The sequence below is a fragment of the Phalacrocorax carbo genome, chromosome 3, assembly GCF_963921805.1.
Source record: "Phalacrocorax carbo chromosome 3, bPhaCar2.1, whole genome shotgun sequence".
NCBI classification, from domain to species: domain Eukaryota; kingdom Metazoa; phylum Chordata; class Aves; order Suliformes; family Phalacrocoracidae; genus Phalacrocorax; species Phalacrocorax carbo.
Window position 1 is genome coordinate 86,498,818 of NC_087515.1, and position 20,682 is coordinate 86,519,499.

The following is a 20,682-nucleotide window of genomic DNA, read 5'->3' on the forward strand; positions in this document are numbered from 1 at the left end:
AAGGATGAAAGTAGAGTCAAATTCAACAAATAGTAAAAGGCGACTTTTAGAGGTAGAAGCCAATTTCAATCAGGAATTAAAAGTGAATCAAAACTAATGACTGGATTTGTATGCATGAGAACATCCAGAAATAGTTGCTTGCATATTAACATAAAAGTACCATTTTAATAGTTAATTTTGAAAATAAATGTCTTTCTAGTTTTAATTACTGAATTTTCTACTATGCAATAAAGTCTTCATGGGAATAAACACAGAAAATCTTCTTGAGAGAAACTACTTCATCATCACAGTATAGAATATATCAGCCAGACACTCGTTAAATGCCTCATTCAACTGCAAATGTTACGTCTAACAATCATCTCAAACACTGTTAAGATAACTAAAAAGTTAAAATTTCTTTTATTGGAACCAATAGAAGAGGACACATTCAAATAGAATTGCATGTATATCACCATATGTTGCAGCAGGACAAAGAAAAGTTGAATTTTCTTGCTGTAAAAGCTGTCACGGAACTGATCGCTTCAGAAAGTTTAATGAAACATGTCCTCAGACGGCATAGGTGAAAACATATCCTGAAGTACTGACATATTTTTTTTTTCCATTGCAGAGAAGCAGGTACATCTCCAATAAACTACTTGAAATAATAGCTCTGTGATTACAGAATTGAATCATAAGTCCTATTTCCTTAATTTTTTAGGAAGATCATGTTCCATGGCTTTGGGAAAATATGGAAAGCTAGACTTCAGTGTTTAATGCTAGGGATAATGTAAAGTAGGATTTCTTATCTGAATTCAGTGTTTTGTATTTTTTCCCTTGACTGTAGCAGAAGAATCTCTCTAATACTAGCTAGCCTCATGTAGTGGGCTTTTGACTTTAAGAAAGTTCATTTGTGTTGCATTATGAAAAATGGTTTGATTTTATTAAATGTATTTAGTTTGTTGGTTGGTTTTTTTGGTTTCACTTTCTGGCTTTTTTTTTTTGGGGGGGGGGGAGCAGTTGGGGGCAGGAATTTGTTTTGGTGGGGTGTTCCACACCAAAACCCGAGGAGTCAGATTCTGTTGTGTGGTGCGTTACTTTCACTTCAAAGATACGATACGTCATATGACTAGAATATCTCATTGCAGAATCTATCTGACTTGGTGTTTTGAGGGAGGACAGCTTACACAAGATTAAAAAAAAAAAAAAAACACAAAAAGGGCATGAAGCCTAAAATTTTACTGATCTTTATATTCTCCATTTCACATGAGGTAGTGTTGTTTTTTTTTTTTAGTTTGGGTTGGTTTGGGTTTGTTTGTTTGATTTTTTTTTTTGTGTTTTAGGTTTTTTGTTTGCTTGTTTTGTTTGTTTGTTTTTGGGGGGTTGTTATGGTTTTGTTTGTGTGTTTTGGGTTTTGTTTTGTTTGCTTGTTGTTGTTTTTTCAGTGTAGCAGAGCCAAAACCCTCAGTTCAGGACCCTTTTTTTTTTTCCTCTCCTTGTTAACAGTAGTTCTTATGGGGGGGGGGGAATCTTACTCATTCAGCTCTAATAAATTTATTATGAAGATAGAATTTCTTCTGTTGAGATTAATACAGTTCCATATGCAATCAGTTCTGTTAACTCCATGAGCATTTAATAATATATTTCAAGAATTAATACTATATGCATATGTAATACCGTACATACCAAGTCTATATTGACTGTAGGTCTCTGAAATGCGCTTTGATATTTACAACTTCTGTGCATTTCAGCATCTGCAGCAATGATATATTTTGTGGTGATAACTCTCAGCATCAATTCAGTCACATCTGCTTTTTCCTGGAGCAGTAGACCAACATTAAAATGATCTCATTTGCTGTCAAATAGGCTTGCAAAGTACCGTATACTGCATGGCTCCTAGTCTGGGAAACTAATGCTGTCCACGCTTGGTTACCGGTATAAGGAATGTCAGTGGGTGCTCCATCCTGCAGAGGTGCCGCATATGCTAGTCCCACAAAGCACTTAAGCACATGCTTACCATTAAGCTCATAAGTACTGTCATTGATCTTAAGCGTGAGCTTAAGTGCATTATTGACACAGGGCCAGAGGGCTAAGTGCCATAGGGAGAAGTCATGGTTGCCTGTATCATCGGGTGAGGATAGCTCAATCCACCCCCACCCCTAATTTATTACAGCTGCAGCTTCTGCAGTGAATTAAATGTTACAAGAAATGTGAAAAAAGGTGAAAGACAGATATTGTTTTGGTTATACCTGGGCAGACCCACCTGCTTGATTTCAGTGGAAGGTTTGCCATTGCCGGAGGTGCAAATTCCCACGCCACCAAAGGCTGTTAAAGACTACGGGGCTGTTACAGGCTTACCAGTTTGTTACATAGCTCTTATCCTAAAGAGGGAAAAACAACAAAAACCAGGCTTTGAATCAGTGAACTTTCAGTCATGTGGATTGTTCTTAATTATGAACGTAATCTCATGGTTCATTTAAACTCCCAACTAAATTAAGTTTGCTCCTCTTAACATGGATGCAGCCACTGAACAAAATGTGAGGTGAGGAGCTCCTGCTTACCTTCTGGACTGAACAAAAAGGGTACAACCAAAATGCTTCCTTGCCTTCAGATTTTTAGTTCTGTCTGTTCTCTCTTGCCCTCTCTCTCCACGCCACTTTCATGAAACAGGAGTGAAAAACCGTGCAAGTTTCTCACAAGTTTCGGGATCTGGTCCCGTTCTTTCCGTAAAACTGAAAGTTTAACTGGAAGTTTTATGTGCACAAGTTTTATGTACTGTAACACCAGGCAATTTCATTTTTCTAAGACTTCACTGATTTTATGTTTCTCTGGAAGCGATGCTGCATCCCTCCTTTTAGTCTTTGCTTACCCAAAACTGTCATGACCTTAAGGAAATGCAGGAGAGCCCAGTGTATAATCAGAACTTGGTACGTTTGAACAGCCTTCTCTGAAGCTTCACCTTTACAGCTGCACCCACAATACGACAACGTTTTTCAAAAGTTATTTATATGTGGGAAAGGTGTGGTGGGAGCGCAAGCCAGCAGCTGCATTAATATGTATTTTCTTCATTTGGGTGCTTAAGAGTGTTTTAACAATAGCCTACTTTTTATGAAGCCATACTGTAAAAAAGGAGGAGACTCGAGTTATGCAAAGCCTCTTAAAATACACAGTAGTTACATCTGGTGGTGTACTTGTTTTGTATTACTAACTGTTTGTTATTGTTTTAGTGGGAAGAAATTAGTGGACTGGATGAAAACTACACTCCTATACGAACATACCAGGTATGCCAGGTGATGGAATCAAACCAAAACAACTGGCTTCGGACTAACTGGATTGCAAAAAGCAATGCACAAAGGATTTTTGTAGAACTGAAATTCACTCTGAGGGATTGTAACAGTCTTCCTGGAGTTCTGGGGACTTGTAAAGAAACATTTAACTTGTATTATTATGAAACAGACTACGACACTGGCAGGAATATCCGAGAAAACCAATATGTAAAAATAGACACTATTGCAGCAGATGAAAGTTTTACCCAGGGTGATCTTGGGGAGAGAAAAATGAAACTTAACACAGAGGTGAGAGAAATTGGACCTTTGTCCAAAAAAGGATTCTATCTTGCATTTCAGGATGTAGGGGCCTGTATAGCTTTGGTCTCTGTCAAAGTCTACTACAAGAAGTGCTGGTCCATCATTGAGAACTTAGCTATTTTTCCTGACACAGTGACTGGCTCAGAGTTTTCCTCTTTAGTTGAAGTACGAGGAACTTGCGTCAGTAGTGCAGAGGAGGAGGCCGAGAACTCGCCAAAGATGCACTGCAGCGCAGAGGGAGAATGGTTAGTGCCTATTGGAAAATGTATCTGCAAAGCAGGATACCAGCAAAAAGGAGACACGTGTGAACGTAAGTAAACATGAAGCTTGTTGTAACATGTAAATGTCCTGTTCTACCAGACCTTTTTTTTTCTTTTTTTCCTCCAAGAGAAATACACCACCAGTCTGCTTTTAATGTTTTTGGATCCTCAATCCGTAAACTTCACACTGGCTAATCCAAAGCAGTCGGCGCTTCTGGATAGGGAAATCAGCAGTTGCATACTGTGTTTTAAAAGTTAAACAAGAAAATTTAAAGTTGTATGAAGTGTAAATATAGATTCAGGGTTAACATTTTAAACCAGTTAAGATGATATTGCTGAGCAAGTCATACCTATCAGAGAAGATTTTATTAATAATCTCAAATATGAGTAGTTAGACAATTTGACATTTGACATGGTCTGTGACAGAATTATAACGAAACTAAAACTGAGGAAGAATGAGGTGTGGTTAGTAGTGGAAAAAATACACATGTAGTAAAAACTGAGTTAGAATTTTGTGTCATAAGTGCGTACAAATTCAGACAGAAGAGTATAATTTTAGACCTTTCAAACAGAATATCAAGTTTCCTGAGTAAATTCGTTTTCCTTTCTACAATCTTTTTGCATAAAACTAACTCTAAACTGTCAGCTTGCCAGAGTATCATGGTGATTTTTTTAAAATACTAGCAAATCAGACTACTGAGTTGTTGCTTTCTAATTCAGTTCAGTTACCCATATTCCCAAAGTAATACTTACCCTTAGCGTTGCTGGCACTGGGGCTACATGTGTTAAGACTCTTCTGCTTAGCATGACAAAGGATATTTTGTTGGCTTTGCTTACAGTAAAATCAAGACAATAGGCAGTTTGTTTGAAGATAGGTATTTTCACGTACATTTAACACAAGGTCTATCATTTTTATCATAAGATGACACAAGGAGTTATATATTATCATATTTTTTACCGTAAGATAGGCAGGCATTTTTTTGGTGAGATATGTTGTAAGTCAGAAACTGGAAAAAAAAACAACCCACAAATCTGAAAAGGAGAAACCTGCAGAATCTCAAAAACAGAGCTGGCAGCAGTCACTGAGCCTAAGATGTCTGAGGACTTCAGAATCCCCTACAGAGGATTATGAGCTCCCTAAAAGAAAAAAAAATGTATCATATTATTAATAATTTTTCCTCAGGAAAAATAACAATTGTGTTCTTGACGAGTTTTTACGATGAAATTTGGTACAAGGTGAAGTGAGTGGAGTTGATGTGATGCCTTTGTAGCCTTGCACAAATCTTTCGTTGTTCTGTTGGGAAGGGATGAGGGCTTATATGCCTCTGAGGGTGATCTCATTAGGAGTAATCATAATATGAAAAACTGCCCCCACGAAACCATTCAGTAGACTGTATTAAAGCTGTTAAAAAAATTAAGCACTGTGCCTCATAGAAGCCTGTTTTGAGGTTTTTGAATTTTTCTTTTGAGTGACTGACTTTTTTCCTTTTCTTAGTTAACTTGCTTTTGATTACAGACCTAGTTATGGTTGATGTAATTAATACGCTAATTTTATTTGACTTTCAATAAAGGAGAGAAAGTATCCAAAAAAGAAAGCAGTGTATGTTGGGAAGTGGGTGGGGGACAAGAGCTGAGCGCGTGGTGGAAATGGAAAGAGAAGAAATTGGTGTAACTGGAATTCAAGTAACCTGTTTATTAAACAGGCTTCTTAATTTCTAACCACGCTGATGTTGACAAAAGAATTAAATGATAACATGTACTTGAGTGTAGTAGCGTGCTCATTTGCAAGAACACTTCCCACTTTTGGCTTGCTTCCAAAGCAATCGCTAAGAGAATACACTTCTCTGGAAACAGTCCAGAGGATCATTTATGGTATTTTTCCTCTTTTCTTTCAGTGATCCCGTTAAGAGTCTCAAAACAAACTCTGGCTCCATATTGAGGCAAATTAATGTATTTGAGAGGGAAAAGGTGGGAGGCAGGCGCTCGCCGCATGTGCGCCGTTCGCAGCTTGGAGTCAGAACGATCTGGGTGACTGTGGTGCACAATACTAATTGCCGTCTGTGATACTTGTTAGCCGTGTCTGTCCTCGAGGATGTTATTAAGTATGATCAACTATGTAGTGACCGATAATACAGCTGGCACACTGATACCGCGTCTGTTTTTTGTGACAGATATTGAGAGAAACTTATCTGAACATTGACACTAATGCAACTGGCTAGCTGTTACTGTCAAGCTGTGTAACAGATCAAGCAGAAGCAAGTTGGCGTGTGCTTCCTTAACCCAGAGCTTTTATAGTCCTGTCTGAGGGCTCACTTCTGCAAATACTTTGTACCTGGCATGCTGCGTGACTTCTTTGGGACTACTCATGGCAGAAAGCATTGTGCTCTGTCAGGATGGGCAGAAGTCTGTGATTCCTCTCTCACACTTGCTAAAGCTCAGCTGAATTAACTTAACACAATAGGAAGGTCTTTAAAGATACAGAATAATACCTCATCTGGCTGTGTTGTAGCAAAGGTAGGAGTAGATGGCCACATTGTAGTCCCAAATAGCTCTTCAGCCTGTAACTCAGTGGGGATTTTCATTTGTGTTACGCTAGCTTGATTGGCTGCCTGTGATTGAAGAACGTGTTCCTTTTGCATATAGCTTCTCTCCTGAACTTAATAAATTTCACACACAGATAGTAAAACAATTTAATTTTGATTTATACACAACTCTGCACTGTATGTGTTGCCAGAAGACTTTTTTGTTGCATGAATGTAAGTAACTGGTAATGCTGGGAAGGATGAGGAAGAAAACAATCATGAGCAGTGAAAGGTATAATCTGGAAATGAGCTCCTGTGTGTTCCTTCTTCAGTGCTCAGTCTTTCGAGCTGAATTAATCTATTTTTTAGATGTACACTGATTCCTTCTCACTATAGGTGTGCCAAGGAGTCCATGCAACCTCAGTGATCTGTTGTGACAACACACATACATAAGAGACACAAATTCCGGAGAGCTCACAATTGCTGTTTAAAGCAAAATCTTAAAGCTGGGTGTAAAAATCATGAGAAAACCAGATGAGCCTCTGAACTCTGAATTGCAGATTCTTGTGCTTATGTGCAAGGACGCTATCTCCTCAGTGTTGACCTGATGTCTGCTGGTGTGTGTCACTAGGCTAAGGTGTGGAGGTTGTACATTTTAAAGGATTGTCTTGAAAGGTACGTAGCAAAGGTGCTAGAAAGGTACTTAGAAATATTCAGTTCTTCCAACATCATGTATTGCATATGTTCTGGCAAAAAAAAACCAAACCAACCACAAAAACCCAATAAAGTTCTCACTAACTGTAGCGGACTCCCAGTAGGTCTAACTTCGAGGTTTTTCTCACAGTGGAGTCCAGTCTATATGTTGTGCATGTAAGGACCACACTGCAATCAGTGATTGGTATTTGAAGGAAAAACTAATTCTTTGAGAACTTCTAGTGTAATGTATTTTCCATCTGTTTCATGTTAGTTGGGGATGGGGAGGGAGAGAATTAAATTTATTCAATCGGAGCAGCAGAGTGATATTTCAGAAGGTAGGAAGCATCTCTTAATATGACTGAACTGAGAAATTACATAGATGATTTGGCACCAAGTCAAAAAATTCAGAATTCTAGGGAAAGCCAAATGGGTGCATTTTACTGTTAAACATTTTATAATACCATATGCATTAACAGTTGTTTTATTGGCCCCAGAATAGGGAAGGGATTACAGCTATTTGTACATTTTGTCTTGGTGAGGTAAAAAAGGAGCTACAGGCTTTTCTTTCCAAATTTTGTCATGCGCTATATACTGTGCCAGACTGCAAGCTGTATCTGTTCCTTCTTTTTCTCTTCTTGGGACAAACTTTTATCTCTTGACTTTGAAGAACATTACTTGATAACAGATCCAGAAACCAAATTTGCATTATGCTCGGCATATTTGTGGTAAAGTATGTAAGGTTGTGGTTTTTTGTCTGTTTCCTTTTTTGTTGTTGTTTATAATATTACTCCACTTAGGAGCTGATGTGCCACAAGTTTACTAGTAAAGAGCAATGAATTAAAGGGGAATGTGAATAAGTTGTGATTATGTGATCATAATTATGTGATTACGTAAGATATGTTACCACCCTTCTAAAAAGCCCAAGCTGCGCCTATTGTGAATTGGGTGTAGAGTTTAGCTGAGGTAGTGTGACCCAAAAGCTATGGGGCACCTGCAGACTGAGTAACCTACGTTGGTGTTCCTGCATTTTCAACTTGAAAATGTTTTACTTTGTCGAGAAGGGGCAAAATGGTAGAAAACTTTCTCAATGGCATTTGTATCACCAAGAGTCTAAATGTTTCCTTTTCTGAAGAAGAGTTACCTTTCTTCCATTTGCCTCCAAAATTACCCTAGGGAAGAGAATGTAAGTATTCTCAGCAAACTGAACCAGAGCAGAGAATGAGGATATCTCAGAGTCTTGTAATTTTCTCTGAAGCCAGCAGAAGTTCAGCAGGAGAGTGTCTACCTCCTTACTTTTTAATCCCCTAACATATTTAATATTTTTTCTGTCCTTTTTTTAAAGACAGACTAATGTCATCTGATGTCAGGTCCCAGATACAGCTGCATAGGAACTATTGAATTAAAAAAAAAAACCAACAAACAAACAAAAACCCCAACAAAAACTGAAACCATGTAAGTGTCTTTCCAAAGGATCCTAGCAGGGCTAAGAAAAACATACCAGATATTTTTAAGGTGAAAGTAAGACCTTGTAGTTAGATGGTCAAGAATACTGAGGGTGCTTCTACTATGAAAAGCAGAGCTGTAATTTCTGCTTCTAGCCCTCTTTGGAGTTTCCAGAAAGTTGAATGTCTTGGCTTTCTTTCACCCTGGAGCCTTCTGACTGCCCTTCTCATCAGTGAGATGTGGTAGAAAGATATTGCTAAATCTTTCTTTCTGAACAGTAAACTGTTCCTGAAGAGGGTGACTTTTACAAATTTGTCAGTCTCCCTAAGTCATTCAGGTTTCTTTGACCTACTTTGTTCATGTCCTTCAGGGTTTTAGATGTGTCAACACAGAGAAGAGAATGGGAGAGGACCTATGTCTACTGTTAAACATACCCTCTTTGAAAAGTGTTTTCCGAATTAAATCATACAAAATGGCTGTGTTCTCAGTGGTCAGAGCTAGCCATCACCTGCAGAAACTGGTGCCTTCGTGCTTCATAGAATTTGTTCCCAGTCTCCTCCGGGTTGCCTTTTGTCCCTAAGATACAGGGTTTGTTTTTTTTTTTTTGTAGTGTTCCTTTGCCTGAAGTGTCTGAATTAGTTTGATTAGTATGATTATAGTTGTCGTGGTTTAGCCATCGTAGTTTTGGTGATACAACATCCTCTCTCAAGTGTGTGATGAAGATATGTGAGAAGGTGAGGTTAAGTTGAAGTGATCAAGTGGTGAAGGCAATTGAAACCAGCTAGTTCTCATCCATAATGCCATCAGAGCGATCCCTAAAATTAACTGCAGAGCTACTGATGAGTTCAGTTTCCAATGCATTAGTTGCTTTGCTCTGGAAGAGCTGACAGGAGTGAAATAGCACATGCAGGTGGGCAATCAGGAGCCCAGATCCTAGAAGTTAAATTGTGTGATAATGCAGTTGAATGTAGACCTCTTTCCCTTCTCCAGCCTCTCTTCTTCTCTCCCCCTACCTCCCTGCCCCACTCTGTTCCTCTTCCCAGATTCTGTTGTCTGCAGGAATTAATTTCATTTTTGCATTTTGCTATACAGTTGCCAGATATTAGTTCCTTAAACTAAAGCTTTTGTACTTTTTTTCCCCCTTTTTGTCAGATTCATTGGTGTGCACAGATTTTGGAAACAAAACAAAGCCAGCAATGAAATCTAACAGAATCTTAGTAATTTCTCCTTTAGTTACAGAGGAAGCACTAAAGCTGTCTTTTTACAGGTCTGGGATGCCACTGCTGAATTAGCTATGGTTGCTCAACAGCTGGGTTGTTAACTCCTGAGCCGTAAAGTCTATTTCTCTTCATTCTAAATGAAGCTTTAGTTGCTATTTAGAAATGGAATCTCATCGTGTCAAGTCTGTTGCCCAAAACCATATATCTTGTTTCTGAAACAAACTTTTCTGCCCAGAATTCTTTTATGGAAGGTGCAATAGGCACGCAACTGTTTTGTTATACTTTTCTAAGTAGAAAAGATTTTCCTAGATGAAAAAGCAACTGGTTTGCTTGGAAATTCTGAGGATTGGGTTTGTTCTTCCTCCACCCCCCACCCCCACCCCCCCCACCGGTTTTCTGTTAGCCTCTGAGAATGAAGCCACTAAAAATAAATTTAAACATTCTTTCATTTCTGAGTACAAATGGAGAGGTGACACACATAATCATTGTTAGGGGAATCTCAAGTATACATGCATTCCATTAAATATGACTGTTAACTTTAAACAAACAAACAAAAACCAAACAAAAAAAAAGAAGAAAAAAAACCCAAACTCCCCAGCTAGGAAACAAGATCCTGGGAACTGAAAAAAGGAGAGTTAGTAGGTTGCAGAGAAATTGAAAGTAGAGATCATTTAATGGAAGAACTGATCATGGAAGAGAGGAACGTGTTAATAAGTGTTTAATCTACTTTATGTCTCTGTAAGCCATCTATTATATGGATGGTGAAATGTTCTTAAAAGCTGTTCAAGCAAACTGTGCAGTTCAAGGTAGAAATTGTTCTCTGAAAACACAGAGCCTTAAGCAAAGGAGTGAAGTGGAGGTTCTTACTTGAGAAGTGGGACAAACATAGAGAGATCCACATTTGGTACTGAAGTTGAAAGAAAATAAAAATTATGTGAACAAAATGTTTGCTTAACTAGATTAGTTTTTGAATTTTTCTGCATCCCAAACTTCCTCTGTTATCATGAAAATATTCGCCCCCCGCACCCCAGCAGTTTATATATATATTAAGCAGTATTAAATCTTTAAAAATACCTGTCTGTTTTTAATTGGGAAGCAGTGGAGATAGATAGTTTTCTCTTTATGTGGGTTTTCAGTTAGTATCATGCTTATTACCACTTGAACCACAGTGTAAACGTTAATTGTTCCTTCTTGACTTCTCAGTGTTAAATCTTGGTGTTTTCCCTGTACTGTGCAAGCTCTGTCTGCAATACTAATTTAGTTATTAAAAACAATAAGCTGTACACTGCTTGTGGATTAACACTTTTAAAATTGAAAACATTTAAAACATTTACAAATTAATATCTTCAAAGACAAGACGGGTCTTTCGAAGCATACTCAATACATACACGTCCTTTACATCAAAGCTGTGTTGGGTTTTTCCCCATACAAATACTGTAAATACAATTTTGTTAACAAAAACTTAAGGAAACCAAGTTAAGAATAAAACAAATTGTAAGGGGTTTCCTTAAAAGAATCAGAAAAGTATGTTCAGGGACCATATCAAAAGCCAAACATGGTTCACCTGACAGGAAAATTATGCAAATGTTTTCTACTGCAAGCCTTCACAGAATGTTGCGGCATCAAGCAGAAAAAAGAAGAAAAGGCAGGTTCACTGTTTAATTCAGGATTACCCATCTTTAATTTAATAAAAAGTAACCTCTCTTTACAGGATGATATATCTGAATTCTTCTATAACCTTGCATTATTGAGAAAACAGCAGCGATAGCAAATATGTTTAAGACAGTTTTATGAACTGTCTGCTCTTTACTTAGAGCTGCTTTTATCCCTGTGAGCTTCCTAATCTTTGTTGCCTGTATCTGTTCCAGTGTGTTCTCTTGTCCCTCATATTAATGAAAAATATGTTATATGTAAAAGTGAACAGCAGAAACTATCTTTTCTGGAGGAATTTAATATTTAATTTCTTGTGCTCAGTCACATCAGCAGTTTGTCCAGTGATTTCACCAGGGTGTCTCTTGTGAAGGATTATTCTCATGTACTTTTCCATTAATGACTGTTTCTGACTTCATCAAGTCTCCCTAATAAACACAACATGTGAACACACTAGAGAGCAGCTTTCAGTATTTAAAGCTTTTTTCTTTACTTCTGTTTTTCTCCATTAGGAAGAGATTTTCCTTTTAGGAAAAATTATCTTTTAGAAGCTATATGTATTTTAGGGAATTTGGCTTAATAGTAAGCTAATTTATAATTCAGAGTAAAAAAGGCAAACAAGTATAAAACCTGTGTGAGATAAGAATTAGGCTTAATTATTATACTTTTAGAGTCCTGATCCTGTCAATTCATGTACCTGTATAGCTTGCTTTAGCTGTGTGACCCCACTGCCTATCCTAAGGAGGATAAAGTTGTTCACGTCTGTAAAAAACATCAGGGTTTTCTACCCAAGGTAAATTGATACTTCAACTTCATAATTTTATGGTTTGGATTAGTTACATGTGACCCTTGGCAAGACAAGTCTCTCTTCTGCAATAATAATATAAAGAATTTTCTAATAAAAGTCTAATTAACTGTAATTATTAGTATTTTCTGGCACCTGACATACCTCAAATGTGTGTGATAGATGGATAAAAAGGAATTACATGATTAAGAAATATAATTACTGCTATTATTTTGCAATGTGTTTAATATACATAAATGCAAAGATTATTTCTTGCTGTAATTGTGAAATAAGTTAAGGGTCCAATTTTGAGAAGCTGGTGCAAGTCTAGAGCCCTGGCTTACTGGCTGGCTACTGATTTTTTTTTTTTGTTTTGAACAAAAATTTCGTGATAGTATGTATTACCATAAATAAAGTGCTGTAGAAAGTGTAAAAACGGGGCTCCTATTTTTCAATGAGCAAGTTTATGACCATTTTAAGGAAATAATGCCTAATGCAGAAAACTGTCCATAGGACTGTGGGCTGAGGCATCATCCCTAGAACTTAATGGCAAGAATCCTGTTAACTCAATGAGAGTAACATCGTATGTTGATATTTTCACACTGAGGACAGTGCTAAAGTTTTGCGTAACTGTAAGCATATACATAAACATAAAGCTTTTATGTTGACGAAACATATTTACATGCATGTTTGATTAGTTGTTGGTATAAATGTGTACAGAGAAGCTAATATAAATGGGACTCAGAAATTCCACTGATGATACATGAGTTGTATAATCCCTAGGATAATTAATGGATATAACTTTTTATTATTCTTTCCTTACATTTAGTGAATATGAAATATCACCCAGCCTAGATGGCTGGTATTAATTTTTCACGTAGATTGAACACAGTGGATTGAACTAGGGTGGCCCTTGAAGGTGATACTCGGAGATCTTCTGGCAGGTAACTAATATGGTGGGCTTCACATAGCCACATGCATGTGACCTGCTCTATATTCCCTTCACCTTACTGGATATGTCATCACGGTGTGACTAAATTGCAAGAGTCCCCTGATTCTTGATAGAGCTTATTTTTCTCAAATGACCATGTATGCACTTTTGTTCGAGTCTTATGGCATAGTGTACATGTGCATATTTCTCTATAGAAGTCTAAACCCCTCTGTAGGAGAGGGGCAGGATGTCAGAGTTCTCCATCCACTTCTGATGGACCATCAAGGAAAAACTCAGGAGTTGTCTGGAGCTTGGATTAATGACCTGATCCACTCCACCTGAAAACTTGGTACCGCCTATGGCCTCCAACCCTCCAAGTCCCGCAGTTTCTCAGTTTACTCGTCAGTGTTAATTTATTAGTAGTAAGCATAGCATTCTTTGAACTTCCTGAATGTACCATCTTTTTCTACACTAAACCATTCTATGGGTAGATATTGAGAACAAATGATTGAGAACATTTCATGAATGTCTACGCGGCCTATTTGAATCAATCCATTTACACCCACAGAGGGACGTAGTTGGTGTTGAAAATCTTATTAAATCTCTAATTTAAAATCTTGAAGCCCTTGCTTAGCTACCATGAAAATGCTTGAAGAATGTTGGCCACTGAGATTCTATAAGTAAAGTTCACTGTATTCCTAAAAGCTTAGCCGTTTGTGTGTCAAATGGCTCAGCCCTGTTGGTGCTGGAACAAATTACATGTTCAAAATTTTGTCCGTGGAATATGGTCTGAGTGGGCAACATCTGGCTGTGATCGCTGATCATATTTACATGATCTAACTCAACTCAAGTTTTCCAAACTTAGGTCAATTATTTTTCCTGCTGTGGAGAATTTGAACTTGGATCTCCTGCTTCAAATATGGCATGCCCATTAACCAACATGCAGTCATTGTTAGTAGTTTTTATTAGCCCCTGCTGAAACTTCTTCCCATAGTCTAGCAGTTAGAACCATTCATAAAGAATAATGGGTTTCAGTCTCTTAGGTTCTGAACTTTCTATGTATGCCTATATTTAACACATACGGGTGCACACACACATATAAAAAAAAATACAAAACATTTAACTTTGGATGTTTGAGCTCTCATGTTTCAAAATGTTAAAATATTTTTGTCTTGATCCATTTATTTGCACTATATATATATATGTATATATTTCTGGGGTGAATGATAGAACTGGAGAAAATGTTCTACTGATTTTTCTTTTGTTTATAAGGGTGATTTGTTGATATGTCAAAGCAAATGGAGACATATTGATCTTTTTTCTTTTTTCTGTTAGAACATACAGTTTTGTTTGAAGTCTTAAAATATTAAATAAGAAAATGTAACTAGAAAGAAAAAGAAACATTTTTTTTAAGATAATCTTGGGTATTTCTTTTTTAATTGCCGAATAGCGATAATTTTGGAATGTGATTGGAATCATACTGAAGAGAGGGTATTCTTACTTCATTTTGTTGTCTTGGATCAGGCCCATGATAGTCTCTTAGCTGAAATCAAACATTGAACCTTGGATGTTTGATTTCTCATGTTTCAAAATATCAACATATTTTTCCTTGATCAATTTATTTGCACAGTAAATAAATTAGATAACTCCATTTTAATTTTTGTCCAACTTATCAAAAAGTTTTGTTCCGCGTTGGTAGCTCTTCAGTAAAAACTGACATTCATTATTTTCTTTCTTGAATATATTATAATTGTGATGTGGTTTTGTGTTGACTGTGTAATGACAATATGTTTATACAGACAAATAGACAACTTTCAAAATGTGGGCAGTTTTACTGACACTAACTAGGAAAAGAAGTGCTGATAAAATCCCCCCAAATGGTACCTAAAGGAAGTGGACATTGTTTTAACTGTTAGTAAATCCTAAGGCTCCACATTGTCACCTAATTGTCTCGCCTATGGAAGTCTTAGCCAGATTTAACCTACAGCCTGCTGATGAGAAGTGTGAAAGTATCATGTGCTTAAAATCATAAGTGGGGTTGAAAATCGTGTCCCCCAGTGCAAATGGAATAGAATAGTCTGTGATCTGTGACTGTCTCTGCTGTTCACTTTCACTTATCATTAGTTGCTTATCACTTAATTTTCTGATTAAAAGGGGGAATTCTTTGGCTTTACGATGTGTATGCTTGTCTGTCTGCTTTCGTTTGTCAGTTGAAATAAGTCTCTATTTGGCCTTTTATTAAAAAAGTCTCATCAGTGGAATTGCTAGTGAATAACGCCAGTAAATGAGGGAGAGAAATAACATCTTTTTAAAACACTTTCTCTTTTTCCCGTGTGAGTGTGACAGAGAAGGAGACAACAACATGCCTACTTTTGATCTTTTATCTTAAAGATTTTCTGTCATATATAGAGCTACATAGTCACTGTATTGTGTATTACCCTTGTAAAATTCATGTATCCTGGAGTATAAAATTCAAAACCGTATGACTCAGGTAGAGATTAGTGTTTTTTAGAAAATAAAACACATGTTGATAGTACAAATGATATACAGTCTTTAAGTGGATAATTTTATTTCTTTTCTTACTACAAGGACTAAATGAAAATACAATCCCTGTTCTCACAGAACAAACCCCATTTTTTAAATTCCACCATTTAAAGACACTTTGTGTGTTTAAGCAGTGACAAGGGTATTCATTATTAATTAACATTCAGGAGATAACTGACTGTCAGTTGCCAGTCAGAGAGGAGCTTGGAAGAATGTTGACGTTGATTGATGGACATGTTCTGGGACTATGCAGAAACAGGCTGCTCAGGTCATCTGAACACATACAAATGTTACAGATCAGCTGCACGTACACAGAAAGTTCTTTTGCTTGGGCTGCCCTGCTTTCTAAAGGGAGGTTATCCTTCCATGTATCCTAGATTCACTCAATTTGTAAGTTAAACCTTAGCTTTCTAGCACCATGATCGTCAGTTAAGAAGAGTTCAGTTTGATCTAGTAAATATGGGTAACGTGCAGTCGTGCTGTTTCTAGCTGTGCGTGCCTGAGGTGCTTAAAGCATTCAGATTGAACCAATATCTTTGGATGTTGCTTTATAAAGTGCTGTATGTACTTACCTAATGGATATATACTAATGTAATTTCTTCTTCAGGAGAAAGAAAATCCCCAAACCCTAATTTATATTACATTCAAATGCAGAGATGGAAGAAGCTTTGCAGTCTTGCAATCTCTACAATCTCTTCAGTCTCTTCAGAAATTAGTTTTAAATATCTGCAGTCATACCAGTTCTCTCCATTTCACTGAGCCAGTACTGTGTTTATAGAATCATATAACCATAGAATGCCCTGAGTTGGAAGGGACCCACAAGGACCATCAAGTCCAACTCCTTTCCCTACATAGGACAACCACAAAATTCACACCATGTATCTGAGGGCATTGTCTAAGTGCTTCATGAATATCATCAGGCTTGGTGCCTTGAGTGCCTCCCTGGGGAGCCTGTTCCAGTGTTCCACCACCCTCTGGGTGAAGAATCTCTTCCTAATACCCAACCTAAACCTCCCCTGGCACATCTTCCTGCCATTTCCTTGGGTCCTATCATTGGTCACCAGAGAGAGGAGATCAGCGCCTGCCCCTCCTCCTCCCCTTGTGAGGAAGCTGTAGACTGCGATGAGGTCTGCCCTCAGTCTCGCCTTCTCCAGGCTGAACAAACCAAGTTACTTTAGTCGCTCCTCATACAGTTTCTCCTCTAAACTGTTCATCAACTTTGTGGCCCTCCTCTGGACAGTGTCTATTCAGTGAAATGAAAATCCAGCTTGTGGCACCCTCACACCTCCTTTTTAAGGAGGATAAAACAAGCCTTTTGTGTGTCACGTACAAATTGAATTTGCCCTAGGGTGGGTAGCCTCTGCCCTGTGGGAACAGTGGCTCAGTTCCTCCTGCTTCTTGTGGTGGGTAGCTGATCATACAACAATGGTAGTAGTTAGCTAAAGAAACATAATATGGTGATTTACAGATGGTATAGCCCATATAGAGAGATGATACTTTCCTGTATAGGTGAACAGCCTGGTCACCTTCAACATATGATAAGCACCTGCTTCCTAGGTGCTTATTTCTCATAATTTTTCTTCATATGAATTTTCAGAATATGCTTCCAAATATATCACTGGATTTGCGCTTGGATTTGTTAACTAAAAGAGATGGAGGGTTGTGGATTAAGGTGATGGAAAAGGAGGGTATCTTCTGACTGGAGCCCTTTTCCTTAGATTATCCATGGGGGAAAAACTCTTGTGCTGTATTACATGTGTCTGTAGGTTAACAATGGATCGATCTGTCTTTTCCTCTTTAATATCCCTATAGCTATCTGCTTTGGGAGATGCTATAGTTCTGCCCAGGCCAGATGGAAGTAGAGTGCTGCTGGGGATCCCTTGCCAATCTCTATCCCTGATAGCGGTTTCTGAAGCATATTGGGGAAATCTGTTGAGAGCTGTCATGATTTCATGCTTACATGCCAGTTCTCCCTCTCCCTGTTCCTTCCAAGTACCTGCAACTGGAGTTCCTTAACGCTTCCTTTGGGACTGACAGGGTGCACTGAAGAGGCCGAACTCCCTACTTCTACCCAGTGGAAAAGGGGACCACAAACGTTTTTGTTGCAAAACTGCTTATTTTCCCTTGGGTAAAATCTTGCTTGCTTTATTCATAAAAAAAAAAAAAAAATATAGTCCCTTCGGACTACTTATTGAGAGTGAGAAAACCCGAAATTGGCCCCGTGTCATAACCATCTGTTATTAACACAAAGAGCAAGGGCCCAGTCTTGCAGCCCTTGCTAAAAGCAGTTTGTTTAATAGGAGTTGCTGCAAATATCAAGAATGTGTGTTTTCCTCATTACTGTGGCAATATTCCTTACCAGTGGTGTAAAAAAAGGCAAAAACCCCAAAGTCATCATAAGTCTTGGTGTACAATTGCACAATTGCTTTATTTTATATTGTGGTAGGCTGTATGCAATAAACATCTCATTCCAAGAAATATATGTATTGCTGTATTTTCAAAAATCACTTCAGCTACTTTCACACATATTTTCTCATAGTACATCTTTTCATTTTATGGCTGAATTATAACTTGGGTTTTCTTTTCTACTGTTTTTATGACTGTGGTAAACTTCCTTTTTGATTGTGGCTATTTTGAAAATTGAGCCATTTGTTTGCCTTTTTACCTGATGACCCTCTACTCCCTCCAGCCCCCTCGCTCAATTATAACTACAGACACTACTGGAAAACTGAAATAATTTGATCCATCCTGCTACACTGTGTCATGGCAGAGAGGTAGTTTTGGTGGCTGATATTTCCATTCCCCTTTATAGGCTGGACTGCCAGGTTAGATTACAGGTTTTTTTTCCCACCTTTGTGACCTCCCCTGTATTTGGCATTTCTACTTTAGTATCTGAGAGAATTACTCCATAACATTTACTTCAAAACGCATAGCTCTGTGAAAAATCAGTTTTGGTTCTTCCCCCCCCTTTTTTTTTCATCAGCTTTTATATGCATGGTTTTTAGATCATCCTTTAGTTCTGAGAGTTGTGCCGGTCCCTGCTAGATAACTTGAGCCATGGGTTTTCATAGGGGCGTTTAATCCGTGCTCCTTTGCTTCTGGCTATAAGCCTATGTTAGGCATAGCAAGGGTTGTTATAACCCTGTCGATTGCACCTCAGCGGGAGACCAGCCCTCTGGCTAGCTATACTGCCTTTAAGTGTGGCTTTGCACAATCAGCCTCGCACAGAGCACATGCAGTGCAGCCCAGAATCTGAGAAAATATATAAATTATGATAGAAGGCTGGGTGTTTCCATGGTGTATGCAGGAAGACAGGAATTGCTGTATTGGATCAAACAAGTGGCTTGTCAAATCCATTACTCTTTTGCCAGCAATGTTCAGTAGCAGATGTTTAAAAATAAAAAAGATAAAAGAACTAACCGGTTTGTTTTTCTTCAACCCCAAAGCATTCTATACAGCTCTCTCATGTTTCCCTTATATTCTTTCTCCAGTCAGTCATTCAAATCTTAGAAGATGTCTGATTGTTTTCATTCTGTGTAATAGATATGTTCTAGTCCGTTTAAGCTCCTAATGTATTTCTGTGATTTTTATTAGGTTTGTGGCCTCAGATTTAAATAGACTAGAAATTCTACAGATGTTTACACTATTAACTATCAAGCTTTATTTATAAAATGTATACTTTGAACTTGACTGAAAATCCCCTTGAGAATCTGACATAGAAGTGAACGCAGTAACAACACTAAACTGATTTCTGTGCGTTTAGAGATGTGTATTTCAAATAGCTTGACTGAAAAAATGAATGAATCATTTGTGAAATATGTGTAGGAGAAATGCACTGGAATTTTATTACAGCAGCGCTACAGCAACTTCTTTTTCTGCATTTATAGAAACCTTGAGCCATTGAAGGGTTAACCCCCCCCCCCCCAGGCAAACAGTGTATCACTTTCCTTAAAATGCCATTGGGAAACTGAGATAAATGGTGAAGCATTTTCTGTGTTGACATGATGTTCGCCTGTCCGATCACATCCTTCCCAACAGACAGCAGAGAAGCAATTACAAAAAAAGACATCTGTGCCAAGGTTTGGCTAGCCGGGGAGGGCAAGCTCTTGTGTTTAAGAGGTAGAGAATCCAATCGATGAAAATGTCTGGGCCTGTTAGCACCAATAAAGCTGAAGGCCACTGGGAAGCTCAGAGAGGGTCTTTTGTTGCGGAGATAGAAAAGAGGCCGAAGCTGTGACACTTGGGGAGGAATAGGGTCAGCTAGTACGATCATCCATCTTCCTCAATGGCAGCTTTCTGTCAGTTTTTAACCCTGCTCAGCAGAGGATCTAAACCTCTATTGTTGGCACCAGCCAATTCTCAGCCAAGTGTAAATGAAGTTAATATTCACTGACCTTATGCATAGCCAATGAAGGCCCTTGATGTCATCCTGGAAATAATGTTATCTGACACTTCAAAAAGCAGATGTTGGCAGGTTGTTTGTGGTTTTTTGCTGAGCCAGTACGTAAAGACGCATTGTTTAGCCACCTCGCATTTAAACTGATTTCCATAATAACCGCAAATAGGCCTTTTTGACCTTAAATTGACATAGTTATGGTTTTAGTTTGCATATCATTATCCGCTGTTCACAAAGCCTGGCTAACCTGCACTAAATGATCTGGGAGAAGTTGCTCAGTTCACTTAGATAAGAAATATATGGGTCAGTGAGCAAATTTTATTTATGCTGATAAAACAGTGAGTGATTAAAATAGTTTAAATAGTTCAAAGCAGACATTTTCAGAGCACAATTAAGAATATAATTTATTTTGCAACATACCTTCATGAAAGGAAATATATCACAGAAGTGAAGAAAATTATCACTTTCATGGGTATGGTTTTTATTTTGAAAGGCCTATTACAAGCAATGGTTAAGGTCTTCCTTTGTCTCCAGTAACATTGTGTCATGGCAAAACATGATTATTCTAATGTTGTTTTAATTACAGAATGTTAAACAATTTTCATAGGTTCCTCTTTGCCAGAAGTTTATCTAAGACAGAAGAGTACTGATGATAACTGCATATTTGTACAGT

At 37.8% G+C, this 20,682-nt stretch overlaps 1 protein-coding gene across 6 annotated transcripts in view; it reads left to right on the top strand.

Moving 5' to 3' along the window:
• The window catches only part of EPHA7 (EPH receptor A7), a 173,891-nt gene that overhangs the window by 5,976 nt on the left and 147,233 nt on the right, over window positions 1-20,682 (top strand). For all 6 annotated transcript variants that reach the window (XM_064447611.1, XM_064447614.1, XM_064447608.1 and 3 more), the window contains exon 3: window positions 3,204-3,873. In XM_064447611.1, the coding sequence (XP_064303681.1) occupies window positions 3,204-3,873 (670 nt within the window). The remainder of the gene's footprint in view (window positions 1-3,203; window positions 3,874-20,682) is intronic.